This window comes from Phoenix dactylifera, chromosome 9, assembly GCF_051530095.1.
Source record: "Phoenix dactylifera cultivar Ajwa chromosome 9, Ajwa_hap1_PhDact_Kaust_v1.1, whole genome shotgun sequence".
Lineage (NCBI taxonomy): Eukaryota > Viridiplantae > Streptophyta > Magnoliopsida > Arecales > Arecaceae > Phoenix > Phoenix dactylifera.
The window spans coordinates 26,394,415-26,416,150 of NC_143198.1; the positions used below are offsets into that span (position 1 = coordinate 26,394,415).

A 21,736-nucleotide genomic window follows, 5' to 3' on the forward strand; every position below is an offset into this window, starting at 1 on the left:
CCTATCAAATATTTAGTAGTGTAGTTGTAACCATAAAAATCTAGGCACCGCAACATGGTAATAAAATTTACATTAGGTGATGTGTTTATGATAAACATAAATTGATTAGTGAAACTTCTAGCCTTTCTATGTTTAGTCTAACCTAATTGCAGGAAAGACAATTTATCTGAGCCAATGCTCAAAAGATAAGAGTACTAAATTCTCGTAGAAAAAAATATTTAAATAAAAATGCATTAAAAAATCAAAAGAGTATAGATAGCAATAATAATATCTTTAAACATAAATATAATAATCTTATCAAAAAGTTTAAAAATATAATAATTATAAAGAAAATTACACACCTACCCTCCATTCCGTGCATGACGCAACATTAAAAAGTGCAAGCTACATAAAAAGCTCTCGTACAATGGATAGAATAATTAGACATAATGCAATAATCATACACACGATCTAGGTACCAACAGTCGAGGAGTCAATAAAAGGAAGGGGGGTCTCATGCAGTCATAGAGGAATGTAGCAACAAGTATAAGCCTCCAATTCTCCAATGAATGATCCCAAATCCAGCCGGGCAAGCGATAACACAAATTATATCTTCTATTTTTGCCCCTCCCCCAAACACTTGTTATATATTTTTATTTTATATCCATTCCGAAACAATCGGTGCTGCCGAGTAGCAGCTGTCCTCGTAGCAATGGCTGCTGCCGCGTCACCACTCTCCCTCTTCTCCTCTCCTCGCCAATCCTCCCTCACTCTGAGAGCCCTCGCCTCCATCCCCAACCACGCCCATTCGAGGCTCCTCTTTCGCCCCAAAACCCCTCTCGTCACCCCCAAACCCTCCCCAATTTCCCTTCTCTTCTCCAACAACCCCAGCCCTCCTATCACCTCCTCCCCTTCCTTCCAGAAGTTAATTCCGGACAGATTGCGCGGCAGCTTCTTCTCCTCCGCCATCGACTCCCTCTTCGTCCTCCTCGCCTCCGTGACCCTCTCCTTCTCCATCTTTATCTCCGACGTAGGCACCGCCAACGCCTTCGTGGTCACCACTCCGCGGAAGCTCCAGTCCGACGAGCTCGCCACCGTCCGCCTCTTCCAGGAGAACACCCCCTCCGTCGTCTACATCACCAACCTCGCCGTCCGGTAACTGGATCTCGCCTCGCGTGCTTTGGCTAATTCCAGTTTTTTTCCGTTGTTTTATGGTGAATTCTGATAGCTGCGCGTGCTGCGGTGTAGCCAAGATGCATTCACGCTGGATGTGCTGGAGGTGCCGCAGGGGTCGGGGTCGGGGTTTGTGTGGGACAAGGACGGCCATGTCGTGACCAACTATCATGTCATCCGCGGGGCATCTGATCTCAGGTTGGTAGGATCGCGCTCCAATTCTTTGATCCAGTAATGTTTGGTGGATTGCTTATCATGATATCATGCATGCAACGATCCATACTGCCCAAAGGGTAGGATTGCTCGAGCTAGAGTTGCATTATGGGGGGATAACTTTTATTATGCATCAAGGAAACTAGCGGTGGTGAAAATCACATGAAAAATATGGTAAACAAGGGGAACCTCTAAATGCAACGAAATTAGTGGGGGATTACTCAACTAAAAGTTAAGAATTGAATGATCAAAGAAAGGACTGTGGGACAAGTAGAGACAAGATGATGGCAGATGAGGATATTACATTTCTCTTAAAGGCTTAGAAATGACATTACTGAGTTTTGGTTCATGCCCGCCTTTTAGGGATAAACAAGAGGAGTATTTAGAAAAGAAAGTGGAATGAAAGATTGATTTCAGTTTCTCTTTTTGGATAGTCTGGATGAATTCCAGTTTTGGCAATTCAAGCAGTTCGGTGATTCAGCTCTGATTTTGGTAAAAATCAAAGAGAAAATTGAATAATATTCTGATCTAGATTGTTAAGGAATTAGAAGGCCATTAATTAAGAAGAAAGGAAGAACATGAATGAATAGGAAGAATAGAAACTTTGTCGTCAGAAATCCAGCAGTCCAAGGAGTGGAGTAAATTTCTTTGGAAGTAGGTTTGGTACCAAAAGATACCAAAACCTGATATTAAGTTGCAGATTTTTTTCATTCATTAGGAAATCTTTCAAATTTGAAAAAAAAATGCTGATACTATTGGAAAACCATCAAACTTGAGGGAAGAAATTGAACTATCATCGCAACGAATGCTGGAGGACAAGGTGAGATAAGATTATGATAGTTGAGCATATTAGTGTTCTCGTTGAAAGAAGCAGAGAGAATTGAAATATCATAGAATTATGCATTGTCTCCTCCTTCTAAAGATAAATAGAAGAGAGATTCCAAAAAAAAGGAAAATAACATGGTTTGAACCTCGATGTTGATTTCATTTTTGGCTAGATCAATGAGTCATCATTGTAGCTACGAAAAGATCTTTCAGCAAGAAAACTAAAAATCCAAAATTTTGTCATTCAAACTTAGGAAAAAGAATAAGGTATTGAATGTTGAAAAGTTATGTTTGGAGTGTAATATTTCATTTTATTAATTAATGGAAATTTAACATATGACAATAGAAAGTCAATGAGATTTGAGCTTCGAGATAGAAAAGCCTATGCAAGAAAAAAATCATGTTTTCAGTAAAAGCGAGTGGAAAGTAACAGTGTAATGCCATCGACCCATCTCAAAACATGCAAAATCAAAGCTTAATTCAGAGCAAATGGCTGACAACATTTAAAGAAATGAAGTTTTATAAAATATGAGCATAAGTGGCACATATATAAAAGAAATTTGGCCCCATAAGTTAGTTTCATCCAGAACTTCTAAGGTGACCCTAGTTTCATGTCTCTTCTAGCCAAAATCAGAGGTAGGATGTTTCAGGTTGTGGACTTTTAAGCATACCTTAAAACCATCTTATAAACTGCCACGCTGGATATATTTAGACTCTGTATCCAATAACTTATCCTTTTAGTGATCCTTCCTTTGATGCATGAAATGGTTTATTACAGTTAAAAATAAAATAAAATCTTGGAATATTAAGAGGGGAAAAAAAAGAAAAGAAGGAAACTTAAGAAACATAGCTAACCCATTCTTATCAACTTTTACTTTTTGAACCTGGCATTCAAATTCCAGTTGGTTCCAAAGAGACAAGAAAACATACGGGCCCAAATTAAGACCAAAAAGCAGCCAACTAAATGTGAATTGGGAATATAAATTAGGTCGTCCCAATTCATTTGCACTCCTAATGGTGGCAATGCCACGATTCTTTATTACCTTGGCTGTTTGTATCATCTTTCACAAACTTGCTTTCTTTTTTTTTCCTTCACTTGTAGTCTCACTTAGGTTTTATTTCAAGGACCCAATTTTAGAAAATGTTTCCTTCACCAATAAATAAGGCTTCTTTTATCCTTTTGTTGATTGAAAATTTTTGTTTTCATAAATCTGGCAATGTAAATGACAAAAGATGAAGTCATGTAACACAATTAACACATGTCTCTATTCCTTTAATAAAATTACTCTAGATTGCTTGATATTCAAAGAGTGACCATCCATCATATCATATGATCTTATGACAGTGATTGTTAAAATCTATAATGAACTGAGATTTAGATAACTAACTGGCATTTCTTCCATACGACCATTTAATATGCATCAGTTTTTTATGATTTGTGAATCTAATAAATTGGATAACTTTTTATATAGATAATCTTGGCCTCCTGTTGTTTAATAAATGTCTTTCTTTTGAATGGTTTTACTATGTTTTTTCATTTAATTTTCTACAGTTCTAGGACAATCTAGTTCCCAATTGAAGTAATGCTAGACTTGCTAGTTATATACAGGGTCACCCTTGCTGATCAATCAGTATGTGAAGCAAAAGTCGTTGGATTTGACCAGGACAAGGATGTTGCAGTCTTGCGTATTGATGCTCCAAAAGACAAATTGAGACCCATTCCAATTGGCATCTCAGCAGACCTTTTAGTGGGTCAGAAAGTTTATGCCATTGGAAACCCTGTGAGTACTTTATATACTGTATGCAGAGCTCGTGTTTCATCCATTAAATCAATAAGACTTTAATTATGGAATTCCATGCATTAATTTTGCATCTTTCACCACAAAACTGTAGCATCATCACAATAAAATGTAAAGACAGGCAGGTAGAACCAGTAGGTGGGAAACATGTTTCTGCACTAGTGGGATATCTACCCTATTTCAAGTGCAATTAATTACCCGAGAAGGTGAGACCATGAGGCTGGTCCAGCCTTTTTCTTTTTCTTTTCACAAAGATGAAAGGAAAAAAATTGCTACTGAGGTGTAATATGCACTATATCCGGCCACACTTTGCCTAGCTTTTAGCTAGTTTCCAACTCTGATAAACTTTTTGTTCCTCTGATATGCTCATCATGCTGAGCTGCCTAGATAGCTTCCTAGCCTGATCTACTTTCTTCTTCCTCTAATTCTGTTGCACTGTCTTTTTTTAGCATGTTCTAGCATAAGTCAAAAAATTTTGTTCTTTTGTTTCTTTAGACAATAACCAACAAGATTTATCCCATTTATACAATGTCATCACTATAGATTAAGCAGTTGAGGTAACTTTTATCATGGATTGTAGACATTGTTTTGACAGTCTTGCCAGTTCTCAACCTAAGGTCAAAGGTGACAGACTGACAATGGCTTATAAGAGCAAGTTTTCATGAGTGGCAGCAGCTCATAGCAGACTGTTCACATTTCTAGGCACAGTTAATATAATCTAAGCAGCTACCCTTTCATTTCTTTATGTGTGTAAATAAGTCTACAACTTTGAATGGCAGGGACTGAATAAAGACTGGATTCTTGTTTAGTCAGAATCTTTGGCCCCAAAATGTAGCTTTTAATGCATTACATCTGCTGCACAAGAAAATTATATGTCATGATATTCACAACTAACAATGTTATAAACCTCTTTCAAATCTAGTATGTAGACATAACTTAAGATATTAAGTTGTATTGAAGATGCATACATGACTATCGACTGGGTTCCAGATTGATACAGTGAGGTTTCCCAGTATTGGCTGTCTGCAGATGTTTTTGGTATTCGAAATTATGGCTGATAAGTAACTTGCCTATTCATTTGTACTCAGGACAACCATAGGTATGTTTTTGGGTACTATATGTTTCAGAAGAGACTTGAGCGATTCCATCCAATACTATACAGTTTTATATTAAAAGGGTGGAAACAATTATCTACCCATTCTGGTGTCCTGTTTTCAATTTATTAGGCAAAAAAATAATAGGTGTTGATGGAGACAATTCTTCCAGACACAATCTTAATTCGTAGCCAGAACTGACAGTACATATGCGTGGATTGAGGATTCTCTTCAAACAACATGGTAAAAAAACTATTCTGGAAGGTGGACGCAAGAATGTGACTCTTCAAATGGCCAACAGATGCATATTCTTGGTGCGTTTCCTAAATAATGCTTGTTTTAGAGCTCTTGATTACATATCACCTCATCATCTGAGAAGCCAATTGGGCGGTGGATCAGCAAGTTGATGGATATCAAGCATATTGTGGGCTAGTATTTAAAAAGAGTTTGCCACATCTTGGATTGGCTCTGTTTCTTGGTCTGGCATTTAGGTGTGGATTGATTTATTTACAACATTATATTTTATCTAACGTACTCACTTATTTAAACTGTTAATATCTTGTGAGTGTCAGTAAAAGTGAGACATGCTAATTTATGAAATAGTATGATCACTCCTACAGATGCACATTCATTTCCATGTTTCTTTTTGCAGTTTGGCCTTGATCATACGCTTACTACTGGAGTTATCAGGTGAGCAGTCTCATCGCTCTTATTTACTTATACATTTGTTAGCATGTGGTTCTCAGGAACCTAGAACTTGATGTGTGTGTCTGTTATACAATTATTGCTATAAAGGTTGTCTTCCTGATACGCTGAAACCTTGCAAACTATGCAGTGGACTGCGCAGAGAAATCAGTTCTGCTGCCACCGGCCGTCCTATACAGGATGTTATTCAGACTGATGCAGCCATTAATCCAGGCAATAGTGGGGGACCATTGCTTGATAGTTCTGGAAGCTTGATAGGCATAAATACAGCTATCTACTCTCCATCAGGAGCATCCTCTGGTGTTGGGTTTTCAATTCCAGTTGATACTGTGCGTAACTCTCCATCACTGCTTGTTTGAGGATATCATAAAGATAACCATGACATTATTAGTAACACTTAAGATCACATTTTTATATCTTTTACTTCCATATGGTCTGTGTTTTTGTCAGGTCGGTGGCATTGTTGACCAGCTTGTAAGATTTGGAAAAGTTACAAGACCTATCTTAGGAATCAAATTTGCACCAGATCAGTCAGTTGAGCAACTTGGAGTTAGTGGAGTGCTTGTTCTAGATGCTCCTCCAAATGGTCCTGCAGGCAAAGCGGTAATGTCATGGTCTAATGGAACATTTTTCCTCTTCAGATGCATGCTTGTTTAGTACATATTTCTTTATATGGTATATATATATACTATATAAAAGGGGCCAATGTTTTTTTGTTCCAGAAACAATCTCAACCATTGAATTAGACCAAAGAGATCTTGACTATCTAAATTAAAACAAAACCCAAAAAAAAGAAAATAAAAACTAATAAGTTTGGTTCCATTCAGAAACTGAAATTCAAACCAATTCATCAATGCAAGTTGACTCGCTATCCTAAATATCCTCCTTCCCAAAGAATAAATCTCTGTCCAAAAGCAATCTCAGGCCTTCCTTTCTAGCACAAAAGAATCCTAAAAGAATTCTACTTAAAACATCAGTTCAGCATCGGCTACTAACCCTACTGCAGTCTCCATTACTCTGTACTTCCCAACCCAGGTCTGACCAGAAAAGGCACCATGGCTCCCTTTTTTTTGCTTTTACTGTTTGGATGCCAATAGCAAAAATGGGGCAGGACCAGGTGCCTATCTGCACATCCTGTTGGTATGAGTTCATGCTGGCTGGTACAGGTCCCTCTCCCACTTGCACCAGTTGGCATCAACCATACCAACTGGGATGGCCTGGTAAGGAGGGCATCAGTGTCCTAGGTGCATCCCGAGACCTGGTCAATCAGCTGGTAATAACCCTTGGTTGAGGTTTTAGTTGTTCTTGTACTCAATCTCTAACTCCCCATATTCAAGTTGCAGTGTACCTAAGCATTTAGCATTTCTTACCCTTGTATCTCTGAACAGTAATGCTGATGACCATGTTTTTGTTATGAGGGCCATTTGCGTTTATGTTTCATGAAAGTTCCAAACATTTGAGCAATCTCTGTTGAGACTATGTTTTGTTTCTTTCAGTTGCAGAAGTTAGGATGCTTAGTTTTTAGCTCAGACTGCTCAATTTGGTTTGACTTTGCACTCAAATGTCTCCCCTTCAATGAAAAAAAAACTCAATATATGATTTCTTGTGACCTTTCACAGGGTCTGCAACCAACAAAGCGAGATACCTATGGGAGACTGATTTTGGGAGATATCATAACTTCTGTGAATGGTAAAAAGGTTACAAATGGAAGTGACTTGTACCGAATCTTGGACCAATGTAAAGTTGGTGACACGGTATGCTCTGTCTTATCTTACATTTATTATTCTATTGCATGAACCCCTGCATTTTGTTCTTTGAAAGTTACATCAGCTCTTGCAAATTGTTATTTTTGCTTTTTCAGTAGGTCATCCCTCTGACTCTGCCCAAATTCTTTAAAATAATTTAAAAAAATCCAGCAAGAGCTCAGTGATAGGTCAATTTTTTTGTGCTGTTTCTTCAAAACTAGCTACACGCCTCTATACAAATATTAAACATCAGATCAGCATTTAAACTGTTATTCTAATGAAATGTATCAAATGCTTCTCATTGAGGTCTAACTGAACTATTAAGGCTAATTAACTGATTAACATAAACCTCTAAAGACACGTGCTTGCACATCAATGCAACCAGTGATGGATGCATGGAAGTCTGAGACTACATATTTCATTTTCTTATAAGCATACAATTCATCTGGACCTTGCCTTCCAAAATGTTCGCTTACTGCTTGGCAGCCACTGTTGGAAAAGATGCGAACTATTGTTTGAAGAGTGTTCATGCCAAATTGCCAATGCAATTCAGCATGAATAACTGCTGATCTTGCTGATTCTGTTTATCTAAATTATCTGTTGCCCTCTAAAATTTTAGGTGACAGTGGAAGTCCTTCGAGGTGATCATAAAGAGAAATTCGCCGTAGTCCTCGAGCCAAAGCCGGATGAATCATAGGCATTGGGGAAATGTGGCTACTCAACATGTCACAAGCTGTAATTGGGACAGTCTGCTCGACTTCACTGTTTGTGTGTGCATTTGCATCAAGGAGTTGTCCATTGTATTAAGTACTAGATGCTTATTGAACAGAGGGCTGTCTGTCATATGTATCAGACATTTTGATGGGTATTCATTAAATATTTGATACCAGAAATGATTCCCCGAGTAAAAACATGCCTGCGGAGTAATTTGACAGGAGGTTAATTTTGAAGGTTGGCGCTAATACGATTGCTTCTGGTCCTGATCTGCAACGTGCCGAGGCTTACCAACTTCATCCATGGGATATGTAAATATGTAATGGGTTGAAGGAACCAATATGCAGGGAAAAGAGGTCGAGGAACACAACTTAGATCTATCAAAAAAAAAAAACAAGAAGAAGAAGAAAAGAAAGCTCCTTTGAAGCTCTTTTGTTTTCTTTTCTTTTTTTCTTGCTTTCTTTTCTTCTGAAGCTCTTTTGTGTCCTAGTACAAGAAAGATGATGCAAGAGTGCAGAAAGAAAGGGTTTTTTAAAAGAAAAAATTTCAGTGAAGATTGATATGAATTGAGTTGTCAGTTTATTATGGCTGATATGGTAAGTGAGAAATTTTGATGGGAATCTAGATTTTCCAATATATTGGCCAATATTTTCAGATTGAGATATCTCGGCCAATATAATAAATCCAAGATTGTGGATTGAAATATCGCAATCTGAGTCCATATAATAAATCCAAGACTGGGGACTATGTTTTAGTTTTGATTTTAAGATTTATTAATTGAGAAAGTCTATTAAAAAAAGTAAAAATATTTTAAAAATATTGGTCAATACGAAGGATATGGTGACGATTGATATCTTGAAATTTATCAATTTATTTTCACAGAGATGATATGGCTGAGATTTTTATATGGATGAAATGTTGACAAAAATTGAGATCCCTGCCAAGATGAAATTCTTGAATAAAAACGAAAACAAAAAAAGAGATGGAAGGGTCAAAAACAGCTCAAACCTCATGGATTGGATGGCAGTCGTGCATTATCAGTCTCGAGCCTACAAATCGTAGGGCAAATGAATCGGGAATCGCTCTTGTAGATGTGCTGATATTTTTAGTCCCACATCAGAAGAGAGCAAGTCATTCCTTTCTCGGCCCTTCGGCTCAGATCGCTCCAGTTTTAAATATGATCGATGGCCCATCGGCCCATGGTAACATTAAATTAATATCTTGTAGGGAAGGGCCCATCCAAAGGAGCTCATGCGCTGGCGCACCCCAATCAAACTTAACGTCTATGGCTCAACTTGTCTCTATTTCTATTATTTTTTTATATTTTATTTTTTGGTAAATCGGCAGCTCTCACACAGCAGGTGTGAGTACAGTCCAAGACTCAGACAACAAAATACAATGCAAGGGAGATAAAATAGACACGTGGTAGGGAGTGCAAACGAACCGAGCTCCTCATGAGCAGCTCACGCGCGGCTCGCTAAGAATATTTTGAGCTTGACTCGGCTAGGAAACGAGCCGAGTACACATTTCAAAAGTTTGGCTTAGCGTGACTAAAGCTCGAATGAGAACTTAGCCAACCCCAGTTTGAGTAGGCCGTGTTGAGTTTGGCCTCAGTTTATTTAGATGCCAAGCTGAGCATGAGCAGAATGGTACTCAGACCGGCTCATTTGGTGCCTTGGTCTTCAAGCACCAAAGACCATTGGTTTGACATTTTTCTTCTACAATAATCATTACAAGCTTTTTTGCAATTTTGTCAATACTTGCAGTTTCAATTCATTGGTTACTTTAAGATTCAATGCCAACTCCTATTCTCTCTTTCACGTTGTTTTACAATCGGTGATAATGTCTTGGATTTAAAGAATGAAGTCTTAATTGTGATATCAGGGAACATTTGGTTCTTAATTCTTGAGCCACCATGGTAAGAGACATAAGAAAGCAAAATAAACCGTTCTTAGGAATGTGAGAGATCACCAATTGAGATCTTACCTATTTGAAGTCATCTTGGATGGTGCAGCTAAGTCCCTTCTTACGTCAATATATTCTACTATTTGTTAGGAATGTAATTAATTGAAAAAAAATCCAAAGAGTTTCATAATTAAGTCAAGCATAATTTGGTGAAAATGGATCTGCCCCCCTTCAAATTACTCAAAGGTACTTTCTAAAGGGTATTAAAAAAAATGTTGTGAAGGCTCAGCCCAATGTAACCAAAAAATTAAAAAGGGCTAAGCCCCAAAGATAAATATGAATAAACCGATAACATGATAATGCTAGGTTGAATTTGAAGCCAATTTAGGTAGTATATAGCTAGTTGAGGCTATTTTTGTATGGTCCAAAAGCATTGCTTCAGCATGTAGCATCAAGTCATTTCCTTTAGTTGAAATTTGACTCGTCATTAAGGACATGAGGCCTATGACGGTGTTTTTGATATAAATGGATCAGCCAATGCCAAAGTGGTGCAAATTTCTTGAAGGTTGATTTAGGCTTGATGAAACTTTAGATCTTAACATTGTTCGGGACAAATTTATTTTATTCAAATAGGTTTTGGGACCAACATGATCTAAACTCACCCAAGTTTGGCAGTTTATAATGATTGAACTAGTACGTACTTACTTTAAATTTAAGATTGTGTTGTATTAGTCTCTTGATTATGCCCAAAAGAAAGGGTATTAATAGACCAACAGCATGGCTTGTCAAATGATCAAAGTAGCTCACGTTTTGATCAACATTTCAGTAACTTGGGTAGGCAAGGCCATATGTTATGCGCTGAGCTTGGGCTCCATCTTTTTACTCCTTTATTTGACTATTGTAGCCCCACCGTGACACAAGGAAACGCTACAAATGGCACCTATCATTCCTATCAGGGTTGGTGCAAATTAGCTAAGCTGAGTAGTATATTACATGTGCTCTATTTCTTATATAACAAAGATAAGTAACTCAAACGGAGATTGACAGGATGTGTTAAAACATGGCTTGTTTGTCACATAGGCTGAATTCGAACATTTTGTTTTTGTTCGAGGTGAAGCAAGTTCCTATTCATTTCCCCGAAGCTTATGTTGTGTTTGAAAGTGGAATAAAAATCCAGAATAGTTGAATTAATGGAGTAACTTCGAGGGAAGAATGGGTTAAATAATTCCACCATTTCATGCAGGTAAGTTATTCGCGTTAAGCAGGGTAAACAGATTAAAAGAAGTAAGTGGAATATTTATGGTATATCAATTTTTTTGAAATATCATTTTTATATTTCTGAAAAATGGTTTACTTGATATGCTCAAAAGACCGTTTTCGCTAAAAAAAGAAAAAGAAAAAATGGATTATATAACTTTTGTTCCTCCATTTTTCGTTCTTAGAAGGAGTGCTTAAACTTTGTTGTTGGAAAAAGGCACAGTTTTGGAATATTCGGACTATGATAACTGATGTGTGGTCTTTCAGGCTGAATATGTTTTTAGATAGGCAAATATGGCCGCAAATTGGATGGTTTTGTATGTGGTTAGTTATTCTAGAGACACTCTATGGATTGGAGAAGGAAAGTTGTCCAAAATGTTTTGAAACTTATTTTTTATCTTTATTAAATATATTTGTGTCTGATATCAACTGTTTCATTAAAATAAATAAAAAAAGAAGAAAAAAAAGAGAGAAAAGAAGAAGAAGAAGAAAAGAAAACCAAGAACCCCAGCTCAACTTGCATCTAACCGGCCGAACCAGGCTCAAAACACGCGTTTTTCTTGTTTTTTCGGGTACATAAAGGGGCGTATTCACAGCCGAGCCCAAGGCCGCCCGGACTGGAATCACACCCTTCGTCGATAAGAATAAAACCCGAGAAGACAAAAAAACCTCAGGCTCCTCGCCCTGGCGCCCTCTCTCCTTTCTTCCGCCTCCTCCCTCTTTCCTCCCAAACCCGTTAGAAACCCTAACCGTAGAAAATGAAAGTGGAGCAGCCTTCTGATCCTCCATTGAATAGCTGTGTTGATCAACTCGTGGTGAGTATTTCTCCTTTCATCGAACGCTCTTTTAACTATAGTTTTTCTTTTCTTTCGTTTGGTCTTTTGAATCTTCTTTGGTGCTTAGGTTCCTGGGGACACCGTTTTGGATCTCTCCACCATGTCCAATCAGACTATCAAACTGGGCGAAGGATTGCGTCAGGTACGGATTTGTATTTATATTCAGAGATTTTCTTGAAGGATTAGGGTTTGATTTCGAAGTTTCTTTGTTTTTATTTCGATTTTTAAGTGAATTTTGATCCGGTTTGCAGGACAGTGATAAAATCTCGGTCATGAAGGCTGGGAAGCTGAGGCTGTCGAAGCCAAACAAGTATTGGGTTGAGAGCTCACACAAAAGAGTGAGTTTTTTGTTTTTTTGTCGAGTTTCTATAGGAGTGTTACCTCTTAGCTTGTTTCTTTGCATGTAGGTTGCAAACATTTCGAACTTTTTGATGGATTTTATGCTTAAATTCAGTTGCAAGAGTATGATGTCATCATGTACAGAACAATATTATTTTATTAGATGTTACTGCATTACCGTAATTTCTACGAATTCGGACTACCACTCTCATGGACTTTTTAGTAATGATATTCATGGTAGGAATATGATGGCAGTTGGGTCATAAGGTGGCAGTATGATTAACTTTTATATATTTCTTGTGGGAGTTGTCTTGATCAAAGTTGGTCCTGCGTCTGTAAGCATGTAGAGCTTGCTTGCTTGTGAGGACCGCAACTCATGGACTCAGGAATACAAATGAGATTCTGGGTTGCTATTTAGAACTGGTGCAATGGGTAGTTTCCTTATTTCAAATTATTAGTTTGGAGTAGGTAGTTTTTTTTTTCTTCCTTTTGTCTAAATATAGGTTTGCCCCAAGTCATCTTTTGTGAATATATATCATTCAAGGAAAATGTTGAATGATGTATAGGCTTTTGTGATAGGACATGCAATATAAATGTGATTCCATTAAAAAATTAACTTTGTTGTTAATTGATCCAATCAATACAGATTAGTGTTAGTTAGGGTAACCAACATTTTATGGTACTTCTAAGGCATATATGGTCTAAATACTGAACTTAGTTGAAACTATGAACATGTTAATTTCATATAAATACTTAAACTTCTAAGATTTTATTAGACTATTGGCATGGCATCTAGAAAACATTTTAATGTGGCCCTTGTATATTTACTTCTAGGTTAATATATTGCTTTTGTAATTTTATGTTTATAGTCTTTTGCATGGATTGATGGCCCCACAGAAAAATGTGTTGACATGCATAGGAAACACTGACCATGGATGAAATGCTTTAAAACACACGATCGCAATAATACATAGCATGAAATTGTTTGGTCATAGAATTTATTTCTTTTGAGGACTTGTATAAGGTAACATAATGAAAGATGATAAAGAAGAGAAATGAAGACAGAACCCATTGTTGATGAGAAGGATGGTAAGGAAGCTTGTTTTTAACAAAGGATATCAAGTCAATGTCAAGGGGCTGCCTTGTAAGTTTTCATTATACATGTGATAGAATTGGCTTACATATACGGTAGTTTATGCATCATGTTGATAATAAAGAAAATCATAATCCATTTCATTATATTATTCTAATGTATCCTTCTATCCTATGTATTCGCTCTAGTTGAATCAGACATCTTAGCGCATAACCTAGTCTAACTCCTGTTTATGTGCCCAAGGGTAGGGCTAGGATTTTTCTCTTTTTTTGGGGGGAGGGGGGTAGAAGTGTAGTGTCTCCCATCCATCGTAATGAAACATAATAAACTTTTTGTTACCATATAGCTGTACTTATAGGAGTGGAGTTTAATGAATTTTTGAGCAAGAAATTTAATGCATTCTTTTTTATGGATTTTTGTCGCCTAAAATCATGCTACAAGACTTGGATCATGGCAGCTGTGGAGGAAGGATGATCACATGTGCTTATATTTGATCATGGGATTCTTTTGCCAGTATTCCAAATTAGAGAAATGGAAAGGACGTTTAGAAAGTGTAGAATACTCTTTTTGCTCATCTCTCTCAATAATTGGTCATAATATATCATCTTGATTTTCGTTTAGGATGTTCAAAATTCAAAAGATGCTTTGCTGCCTAAGATACCATGAGAAGATGGAGCCATTGGATAGAGTCTTCTCTTGGAACTAGAAACAGATCTCAAGAATTTATAAGAAGTAGGACCCATTGAATGTGGGGTTGTTAATGCAAAAATAAGGGTTAGATAGCAAAAGTTTTTGACTACATTATGAATGAGGAATGGGAATAAGCAATGTGAATATGGAGGGAAGTGGTACTCTAGGTCAACATTTATAAGGGAATTTTAGGAAACCAGAGGGGGCAACTGCCGTCCCCGATGTCCATTTAGCTTCGCAAATGTTTGTGCCCATACAACCCTAAAGTCTGTAGTTTCAGCACTATGATCCCTAAAATTGGGAATATTTCTGAGCATATGTTGACCTTAACATTCATTTATATGAGGGGAGGAGGTTATCTTAGAATGTTTGTTTTATTTTTAGTTGTTAAATATGCCTATAATTTCAGCTTAGAGCTATTGTTATATTATTATATTGATGCATGTATCCTTTTAAGTTTGGCTGGATATTGTATCTGATGCTTTCTTCAATGTGTTTCTTCAGAAGATGAAACAATAAACAAAGTACAAGGATGAGTATATAAATCAAAAGTCTTTGGTGCAAATGCATACCTATGTACGAAAAAAAAAAATTGATAATTTACTTCATTTTTTGAGTCTTGTTTTGGTCATAAGTGCATGTCATCAAAAATAGTAACGAAAATGTTGTTATTGAGTAATAAGTAGGATGTATTGACCTTTTATTCTCATTGTCGTTCTTGATTATCCTTAATTACCATGGGAATTTAATGTTACCTTCATTTTCTCGATGTTGAAGAGGATGTTTCATATATTTAGCAAGCTTTTTTCATGTCCTGATTAACTTGCTGTACTCGCCTTTTTATTAGTTACTTTCACACTTATGTGATGTGTGCATGGTTTTCTTTATGCTCTCATCATTTTTGTGCTATATGCATTTTTAGCCTAATCAGTATGAAACCCCAGATCCTGCGCATGCTGCATTATTGATGCTTGTTTTCAGATTCTTCTCTGCTATAGTTTTTTCTTTCTTCTAATATAGGTATTATATTTCTGCAGTATGTACCATGTGTGGAAGATACAATTCTTGGTATTGTTGTTGATAGTAAGCCAGATGTAAGTATCTTGTATCTTGTATTGTAAGATACTCCTATATGTATATTTGATGACTCTGTTAGCTGTTGGAAATTATTTATATGTCAAGTCATTTAATTTTGCTAGGTCTATGCTTATTTGATCTTTAAATGAAATTCTCTATAATAATAAAGTCTAAATAAGATGTCTATTACATGTTACCTCTTCTTTCTCTTATACACACAAGCCAAATACTTGATTACTTCCTTCATATGTGAAGCTTCGAAACCTACATTTCAAGCTCGTTGTCTAGAACATAATATAGCTTTCTGTTCTTGCAACCCAGCTTAAAAACTTAAACTTGCCATATGCAAAATGGCTATGCTCAGATCAAACAAGTTGAAACCATATGCTATTTGGTTGGAAAGGAAGGGTCTATATTTATGTAATGAAATTTGTACACTGGGCATTATCTATAACTGATCCAAGAAATTGATTTGAAACTGCTGGTAGTGGAAGCCAATATTTCTTTCCTAGTTACATCTGAAAGTCGATTTTACAGAGTTAAAAAAGTTTAAATGCTGTCTTTTTCTTTGCTATGCTTCCAGAGGCCTGCAGGTGTGCAGCATTCCATCATATCCTGCAGGTGTTCCTTTCATTTATTGGTTGCAGTATCTGAGATGTTATTCTTCATTATGTGGTTTTCAGACTTATATTATTCTATTTTCAGAATTTTCTGGTTGACATAAAGGGACCTACTTTGGCATTTTTGCCCGTACTTGCATTTGAAGGTGGAACCAGGAGGAACATACCAAAGTTTGAGGTATCAGATCTCTCAGATATGTTACTTCCATTTTGCTGATTCACAATTTCAGATTTTCCTTGAATTTATACAATGTGAACATTCTTGACCCCATATATCATATGAGTGAATATTTTTCAGTTTTATATCTCTTTGTTCACTGGCAGAATGCTTTGAGTTTGGTCAAGAATAATTATGTTTAGTGTTTTATGCAACACGGACTCCATATCCATAATTTCCGCCAAGTGAAGTCCCTGCAACACATTGACACATTGTTCAGCATACATTTTTCATGTTAAATAGATAAATAGTTATATTAATATCTTGATTTATTAATGTTAACGAATCTCCAATTTTCTTGTCTTTTTTTCAAGTTTTTTCATTTGTTCAGCAATAAAGACAGCAGCCATCTTGATCAAATATCTACATACATGTTTGATTTTATGGGTCACTTCTTATGTCAAACAACATGTTGTGCTCAGTTAAAGATATATTATGTTTGAAAGCATCTACTAGCTGATTAAACTAGGTTGTGTGACCCTAGCAAAAGATCAGAAATCCTGTTTGAGTGGAGACCCTGAGCAGATGATTTACACAGCTCAAATTTATACATGGAACCATTACACTTTCATAGGTAAATTAGGGTGTTCTAAAACAAATAGCTTCTGTTATTCGAGAGAGATTTGACAGCATTCTTTGGGACTCTTAAATTTTGAACTGATGTTGGAAACATAATTTTTGTTGCCAGTCCTGTAAATTTATGCTATTCATGTCACATGCCATTATTTTTCAGTTTATATGTGAAATATTTACTCATTAATGTTAGTCTTCTGCAGGTAGGTACTTTACTTTATGTCCGAGTGGTCAAAGCTAATAACAGCATGAATCCTGAACTCTCATGCACTGATGGTAATAAACTTAATGCTGACTGATAGTTTGCTTGTCATTTGTTATTATTTGCTGAAAAGTATTGCATTGTCATGCATTATGACAACCAGCGGTCATTGCATATGACAGAATCACCAGTGATTAACTATGTGTGGATCTTTCCCATGCACCATATGAACTTTTAGATTGCTTATCTATTTCTTTTAATGTGCATGTGTTTATCTGACTTTTCTACCTTTGCACTCATTTCTTGCTTGCTTTTTTTGTTATTTTTCAAGATAAAAACTAGATTCATTTTGGTCCTAAATGTTTTAAGATCTAAATGCGCCTAAACCTGCCTAATTGCTTGATGCCTGAACCCCATAAAGTAATTTGAAAAGATATACTAGAAGGTAGAGAAAGGAGGAAGTATGGTAGAAGGAATGAATAGAGAAGATGGAGCTTTAACTCATCTCTTTTATCATTTCATTAAATAATTAACTCAGAATAGAAAAAATATCCTTGCTAAAACAATAATTCACATGGTGATTATATAAGTGTGATTTAAAGAAGAATAACAACTAGAACAACATGCCATCTTGATTTCTTAGTCTGCACAGAAAGAGTTAATAGAAACAAGTGGTCATTATTCCTTACTTCCTGTTAATATGCCTTGATGTTGGAGATTATTGGAGAAGGGATACTGTCCCAGCTTTTTCTAAAATTAGTTTTGTTGCAAATGACTGTTAGCTAGGGAGCGGAGACTTGTATCCGGATTCTAGGTTGCTCTGTTGTGAACACTGGAATTCAAGGAAGCTAACATAGTTGACCCAGTGTGTTGGTCTATGACACAAGGATTCTAGTGTATCTGGTTTGAATGCACATTTGAGAGACTGTCCTCTTAGTCTTAATGAATTTCCTCCTGTCGATCCACATCCAAGTGTCATGCATATATCACATACCTATCTCTAAGTATCGGGTGCAGGTATGTTGTGGTAAGTAAAGGGTCCAGGTAACATTGGGTTTGTTCCTTGCCTTCCAGTTTTTTGAAAATTAGCTTTGAAATGGTTCCTTGACTTTCAATTTTTTGAAATTAAATTTTTTTCCTCTATCACTGTGCTGTGGGGAATTAAATTTATAAATATCTGTTCGTCAACAAGATATCTCTGTGTCTAAGAGCTCAATAGAGTAGAATTATTAATTTGTGGGTAAGGCATCTAATTTGTTCCTTGTCTTTACCCTGACAAGGAATCTTAGATGTGTCATTTTGACGAGGAAGTTTCTCTGTGTTGGCTCTTATTCCTTTAACAGTCTATTTATAATCCAGTTGTTATTTCATTTCGTTTCTTAACACTAACCTTGCTTGAATTAAACTTTGTCTTTGGTGTGAAGAGGTGCTTCGACTTATTATTGAATCCTAATATACCTAAACAAAGTTGAATTGGAGAGTTGGAGATATGGGATTGGTCTTGATTGCAGGCAACTTTGTGCCATAGAAAGTATATTGATTCCCCAATTAATGTGTCTATCCATAGGACTTGTTCTTTGCGAGGTTTCTGTCCAGATGCTCATGTAGGTTGTGATCCTTCCGATTACTTGATTTTGGATAGTGGTGGTCGGGGTGCTTATGTTGAGGTGGAAGCCTGCTCTTGACTTGATTCAAATTTCAAACAAGAAGTAATGAATCATCTAAATGATTATTGGTGCATGCACTTGTAATAGTAATTATGAGATGTTTATTAGTAGGCATTGTGCAGTGTCAAGCAAAGCACATGTGGCGGGTTTAATTACAGGTTTATGTGAATTTAAACATCAAATACTATTGTGAAACTGTGGGTCCTTTTCTGTTTTGGGGTTGGTTTGATTACTTAGGAAAACTGCCTGGAAAACTTGTTTTCCTTCGAATATCTAGTTTGTTTTTTCGACAGTAAATTGGCAAATTTGAAAAGACTTGCATCTAAATCTTCGAGCACTTTTCTTCAGCAAAATTTTGATGTTTTCTTTCCCTTTTCCATAGATTTCCCTGCAACTAGACAACCTTATTTGATCATGGACTGAGAATTACAATTGATTAACTAATAGCTAACATGCACTCAGGTCATTGTGATTCAATAAAGTTAACTAGGATGTTACTCTTAGTGGTTATTAATCCTTCAAGAAGAGTTTCTTGATTACTCTGGTGGTGCGTAGTGGTGATGGTCTTTGGACACCAATGATCACTATGTTTTCATAATACTTTTGTTGCTTTGCATGGTCATGAAGGCTAGTGGTCAACTGAAACATGCCCTTTTCAAAGAAGACCCTTTTTTAGTTTCCAACTTGTCTTGTGCTCATTATTCCTTGATTTTCTTATCAGGTAGACTCTTCAAATCAATATAGGACCTCAGGTTTGTTGGGATTAACTAGAAATTGAGTTTGCACTGCATGTAGAAAGGATTGGTAATAAAGTGTGATATGTGCACATCTCCCTTCTTTTTACCCTTTCCCTCTCCTCTCCCCAAAAAGGTCACTGCTTCCATGCCCCCTTCTGTACTTTACCTGTTTCCTGATTCCTATCATTCCATACCCTGTTGCTTCAGTTGATGGTTTCATTTTTAATGGTGAAATCTGCAGCACAGGTCTTGTTAGGTCTGCTCATGTTACAGTACATAGTTATTATAATTTTAGGCTATTCGAAGTCCATGGACAATTTTCCTTTATCAATTATTCAAATGTTTAGAGGAAAAATGGCTTTTGGAAACATTAACAATACTAGATTGCTACATGTATTGTGTTTTAAAATGTTTCGTTTGTTAATCACATAACTGATGGAACTCATTCCAGTTTGGCTATATGGTAATTGAGGCTTCCTGACATCTGTTTCATTTATAGCTAGTGGAAAAGCTGCTGAGTTTGGTCCTTTGAAAGATGGTTACATGTTTGAAACATCAACTGGACTAGCACGGATGTAAGGATACATCAACATTGTGGTTTAAGCAATTAAGTATAAACTGAGGTTTTTTATTGTTAAGATATATATATATATATTTCCCTCTGTTTCTTCAGGTTGCTAAGCTCTCCAACTTGTCCAGTTCTTGAGGCTCTCGGCAAGAAGCTGTCATTCGAGATAGCTATTGGGCTAAATGGCCGTGTCTGGGTATTATTCTTCATGCTCTTCCATCCGGGCTTTTTGCTTGTATTAACTAGTAACTGTAAAGTAGCAGCCATTTTTATTCTTAGATAGTTATGCTTCTTTTTTTTAAAGCCCTTTATCATGATAAATCTTCTACTCGCACAATTGTGCCATGATCCTGGCAATCAATGTGTAGGTGAATGCTTCCTCTCCTGCCACAACCGTTATCCTATCAAATGCAATCATGAAGTCAGAGTTTTTGAGTGGGACTCAGCAAAGAATAATGGTGGAGAAACTCATGCAGAAGCTTCAATGATTGTGAGTGATGCTACCCTTTCTAAACTGTTTGCTGATTTCCTGTTTTGGTTAAATCATGTATCAAAAATTATCAAAAAGTAGGGGATCTTATACCTCGATTTATGAATCATAACTTTTGTACCTGGTGTTAGTTCTTTATTTTAAAAAATAGAAACCTCAAAAGAAACTTATTTACAAGATGTTCTATTCCATCATGAGTTCTGTGGAGTTTAGGCCAAGGAAAAAAAAGCCCTTAGTTTATCAGGAGGATTTTTTCCCCTTTTTCTACTTGGTCAAGATTTTTTATGTTAGTTTTTTTTTTTTCTTTTCAATTTTCATTATAGTTTCTTTTTAGAGGACAAGCCGTTGACTCCTAGGCAAACTCTAATCCACGCAACCTTGACCCTAAAGACCAATCAAGTTATGTGGATGAGTCCCACAAACTAACTCGGTATCCCATGATAAGCTCATGCCTGGTGACCAACCTAGTAGATCTAGATAATGAGCCCAGCTGGGCTGCTTTTTTAGGTCTATATAGCCTACTTGATTTTGCTATTGAATCGGGCATGCAATCCTTCAACTGGGCACACGTATCCGTTGCCAAAGCCACAATTAGCCCATGATTCAAGCTCCTTCCGTTCAAGTTCAAAGTCTTGGGGTACAGATTCGAACCTTTGACATCCATGAGGGTGCCACTGCCAACTGAGATGATCCTTAATTGGTTGATAAGCGGCAAGCTTGCCTTTGCTTTGGGCTTTTCTCTTAGAACCTCATATAATGTTCACAGATTTTTAATTTAATGTGCAGGGGGCGGAATGAGAAATGCAGCATATTTAAATGGATTACTTAGCTATTTCTAGTGTGGTTGGAAATGAGTGTTTGGCAAGCCTGAGGCGTTGTGACTGGACGAAATTGAGCGCAATTTGTTCATCACCATTTTTTAGGGCAAGGTGCTCTTAGTGTGGATGGCCATGTATCTTCTTGTGAGATTACCTCTCGAACTTGGAGTCATCAGTAAATGATGGGTTGCATGGAGTGCTTTTAACCTTTGTACGATACAACAATCTGGGCAATTTCTACAGCCACCACGACTTGTTTAGCACAATCAATCAATGTACGGCGGCGTCGAAAAATGCAGTCAATTTAAGCTTCGTGTTCCATTTTAACTATTCTGCTAAAAAGAAAAATTAATAAAATAAGGACTCCACATTCCTTCAGGTGCTTCAGTTTGTAGAAGAG

General features: G+C 36.6%; 2 protein-coding genes across 2 annotated transcripts; both read left to right on the top strand.

The window, feature by feature from the left end:
• The first annotated feature begins 421 nt into the window (after positions 1-421).
• DEG1 (DegP protease 1) lies at positions 422-8,426 on the top strand. The gene is made up of 8 exons (XM_008808672.6): positions 422-1,134; positions 1,228-1,350; positions 3,800-3,971; positions 5,736-5,773; positions 5,919-6,117; positions 6,239-6,391; positions 7,408-7,542; positions 8,153-8,426. Exons 1-8 carry the CDS (start codon positions 545-547, stop codon positions 8,228-8,230), a joined length of 1,488 nt encoding a protein of 495 aa, XP_008806894.5. The 5' UTR covers positions 422-544; the 3' UTR covers positions 8,231-8,426.
• A 3,507-nt stretch (positions 8,427-11,933) lies between these two features.
• LOC103719434 (uncharacterized) lies at positions 11,934-21,684 on the top strand. The gene is made up of 10 exons (XM_008808673.6): positions 11,934-12,224; positions 12,313-12,387; positions 12,497-12,583; positions 15,405-15,461; positions 16,150-16,242; positions 17,058-17,130; positions 19,960-20,035; positions 20,134-20,224; positions 20,397-20,518; positions 21,305-21,684. Exons 1-9 carry the CDS (start codon positions 12,168-12,170, stop codon positions 20,514-20,516), a joined length of 729 nt encoding a protein of 242 aa, XP_008806895.1. The 5' UTR covers positions 11,934-12,167; the 3' UTR covers positions 20,517-20,518; positions 21,305-21,684.
• Positions 21,685-21,736: the final 52 nt, after the last annotated feature.

Excerpts from the sequence above, each read along its gene's own strand:
- LOC103719434 (XM_008808673.6), top strand. The coding sequence starts at position 12,168 with ATGAAAGTGGAGCAGCCTTCTGATCCTCCATTGAATAGCTGTGTTGAT. Across the intron at positions 12,225-12,312 it reads GCTGTGTTGATCAACTCGTG|GTTCCTGGGGACACCGTTTT; the intron begins GTGAGTATTTCT and ends TTTGGTGCTTAG. Across the intron at positions 17,131-19,959 it reads TGAACTCTCATGCACTGATG|CTAGTGGAAAAGCTGCTGAG; the intron begins GTAATAAACTTA and ends TTTCATTTATAG.
- DEG1 (XM_008808672.6), top strand. The coding sequence starts at position 545 with ATGAATGATCCCAAATCCAGCCGGGCAAGCGATAACACAAATTATATC. Across the intron at positions 1,135-1,227 it reads ATCACCAACCTCGCCGTCCG|CCAAGATGCATTCACGCTGG; the intron begins GTAACTGGATCT and ends GCTGCGGTGTAG. Across the intron at positions 3,972-5,735 it reads TTTATGCCATTGGAAACCCT|TTTGGCCTTGATCATACGCT; the intron begins GTGAGTACTTTA and ends TTCTTTTTGCAG.